Here is a 3,177-nt window from a genome sequence, read left to right as displayed (position 1 = left end):
GGCGCCCGCTAAGGAACCGCCACTTCCAGGAGCCGGTTGTTTTTCCGCTTGCACGTGGGGACGCTCCCGTTTTTCTGGTTGCCCTGAATGAACTTCACGCACACCTTGTCCTGTCGGAACTGCACCAGGAACCTGGGGAAGGACAAGGCAGATGAACGCTCACACGCGACCCCGGCGACCCCACGGCTCTAGCTTTCGAATGGATCCTGATCTGGACAAGCTCCCCCCCCTCCCCCCATCAGCACCGTGTCCATGGGTCCCATCAGCCGGTGTCACACTCGCTGCGTGTGGCTCCGCAGCCGGCGCGCAGCCCTGAGGGCATCCCTCCAAGGGGAGCAGCGTCAAGACACGGGTCCCAGGTCTCAAACGGAAAGACCGACGTGCTATTTCCCATGCCTCTCCCTTTCTGCACAGCAAACATGTAAGCTGGGGGAGGGGTCCTACTCAGCTATCAACAAACTGAGAAAACAAAATAAAGAATTTCAGGGAAAGAGAGGGTGTGGAGGGCCTAGAGACGAGGGTTTCTAAACTCTTGTTGTTCACAATTTACCTGCACAACTTCTGTCGCACCTACGCATTTTGCTAATTGTTCTTTCTAGCCTAAATATATGTTTCAAAATCGGGAATCCGTGTGGCCGGCTGTGGGTGTGTAAGGCCCCCTGTGACTCCAGCCTGTTGGTGCAGCCCGCCAACCACAGGGCTCCCCCTCCCAGCACGGGGGGCTCCGCAGGGGAAACGGACCCGCTGCCACCACAGTGGGCTGAGCGGTCCCACCCACGAAGCCCAGCATCCCCGTCACAGATGCCAACGAAAGGGAGCTTAGGGCTCTGACACAGCGGCCGCCACCCGGTGTCCGCGGACCACTGGGGTCCTGAGGTCCGAAAGCCTGGCGACCGCTGCTCTAAGAGGTCCTGTCAGGTTAAAGCTGTAATGAATGGAACCCAACCAGCCACTACCTTTTTTCCTGGTACAGTGGGGCCTTGACTTACGAGTTTAATTCGTTCTGTGACGGAGCTCGCAACTCAAATTACTCGTATGTCAAATCAATTGTGAACGAGTGAGACATGGGATGCTGGGCTGATGTTGTGGCGTTCACTGTGACGTTCGCTGCACCAACTAGCGGTGGGGTATCTGAAGCTGGCTCGTCACCCGAATTTTAGCTCGCAACTCAAAGCAAAAAATCGGCCGAGAGACGGCTCGTATCTCGAAAAACTCGTTCGTCGGGACACTCGTAAGTCAAGGCCCCACTGTAGTTTATGAGAAAGGACCCAGTAACAAGAGCGTTGTTTAGTCCAACCTGCAACTTCCAAGGCGGAGGACAGATAACGGCCAATCTCCCACCCAGGCCAAGTGCCCTTCTCAGTGCAGAATGAGGACGGTGAGCTAAGGCTCTGTCAGTGCTAGCACATCGAGGAGACTGTGTCTGACTTACACGGGGGTAGGAGTGGGTGTGAACTCACTACAGAAAGACTTTTAGAAAGAGCTGAAATAGAACAGGCTGGCAAAATCTTAACCAGAAAATAAAATCATTTCCTGAACAATCTGGTTATGCAAATGATTATGATAAATGTGAAGAAAGTACATAAGCAAACAGTAAACAATCTACTGGAAAAAAAATTAAGTATCAAACATGGTGGCTCCAATCCAAACGATCTCATATTGATAGACTTAATAATTGGGGGGGGGGGCAGGAAGGGGGGGCTCCAACCTGCATGCAAAAAATGTCTCCATATTAGGGCCCTAATGTAAAGGGAAATGCAAGTTTCAAGTGTGGGCAGTCTTAGCACCACTACGCCCCTGTCCACCCGGAACACTCACTCTATAATACTAGCTATCAACACGTGAAAATAAAGGCATCTCAAACACAGCACACCCAACAGCCCACCACGCTATTCCCTCCCCCCCGGCCCTCCCAAACCCCTTTCCTCAGTGTCATCTGCTGCAGTGAATGGTATCACCATATGGGTTCAGGCCCAAAGCCTAACGCCCAATCTGTTAATAAGGCCTCGTTTCCCTTCAAACTACACTCAAAACCTATTGCTCACAGCTCTCCCTCACACCCTAGCCTAAGCCACACCCTCCTTGCCCGTCACCCTCAGCGTGGACAGCTCAGAGAAGCTCCCAGCTCATTTCTCTGCCTCCACTCCTGTCTCCCTATAGTCACTCTCCACACCACAGGCAAAGCGAGCTTGGAAACCAACAAATCAGACCATGCCCCACCCTCGCTCCAAACCTATAGTGCAGTGGTTCTCAACCCTGGCTGCACATTAGAATCACCTAGGAATCCTCGGGAATGAGGCCCAGAAATCAGGATTTTAAAAAGATTCCCAGGTGATTCTAATGTGCAGCCAAGGTTGAGAACCACTGCTCTAGTGGCTTCCATCCTCCGTGAAATCTCAGCTCCTCACCTCAGCTACCAGGCTCCGCAGGGCCTGCCCTGACTCTCTCTCATTTCACTCGGTCACCAAGTCTACCCCCGTCTCAGGGCCTTTGCACCTGCTGCCTCCCCAGAAGGCTGCCCCTGAAGGCATCTCCCTGGACCGTTGCCTGGCTTGCCCCCCGATTCCAGCCTCAACACAAGTGCCACTAACACGAGACCTGCTGACCTCCACAGCCAGCACCCTCTGACCCCTCACCTGCTCTCCCCTCTAACTAAGTCATGTCACCGAGTTATTTCATTTGGGCATGTTTTCCCCTCCCACTAGGATGTCAGGTGCAGGAACCGGTCACTCCCTGCCCACCCATCATCTGGAACCAACAACAGACACGCACTGGGTCCTCCACAGTAGGGGCTGCATAAACAAGTGAGCTCGGGCCGCGTCCCCAAAACAAGGAAGCGGGAGCATGCAGGGACATGCAGTACCGCGTGCACGTACTCATCGGAAATCTCGATGTTGAGCTTCTGCCTCGTCTGGCTGAGAGTCGTCCGGTACAGCTTGGTGGCCATCTCGATCAGGTGGTCGCTGCTGAAGAGGAAGTCCCCTTTGCTGGCCGCCTCCGAGCCCTGAGGATGAAGCGGGGCCAGACGGTGAGGAGGGCGGCGCAGGAGGCAGGAGCTCCGGGCGCATCCCTCAAAGTGAACGAATGACAGAGCAGCACTTCCTCCACGCCGCTCTGAGCTCGTCCGCGGGGTCACCTACCCCTCGCTCCCCAAAGCTGTCCGACGGGCGGAGGCGC

General features: G+C 54.8%; 1 protein-coding gene across 1 annotated transcript in view; it reads right to left on the bottom strand.

Annotated features, from left to right (window-relative positions):
* Window positions 1–6: 6 nt before the first annotated feature.
* The window catches only part of MYO1B (myosin IB), a 135,057-nt gene continuing 131,886 nt past the window's right edge, over window positions 7–3,177 (bottom strand). Inside the window, exons 30-31 of the mRNA XM_014544777.1 lie at window positions 2,877–3,004; window positions 7–132 (exon numbers count right to left, since the gene is read on the bottom strand). Coding sequence (XP_014400263.1) covers window positions 9–132; window positions 2,877–3,004 — 252 coding nt within the window. The 3' untranslated portion in view covers window positions 7–8. The remainder of the gene's footprint in view (window positions 133–2,876; window positions 3,005–3,177) is intronic.

Source organism: Myotis brandtii, unplaced genomic scaffold (assembly GCF_000412655.1).
Source record: "Myotis brandtii unplaced genomic scaffold, ASM41265v1 scaffold381, whole genome shotgun sequence".
Taxonomy (NCBI): Eukaryota; Metazoa; Chordata; class Mammalia; order Chiroptera; family Vespertilionidae; genus Myotis; species Myotis brandtii.
The sequence above is the reverse complement of the archived record's forward strand: the minus strand, read 5'-3'. Positions and strand labels throughout refer to the sequence as shown.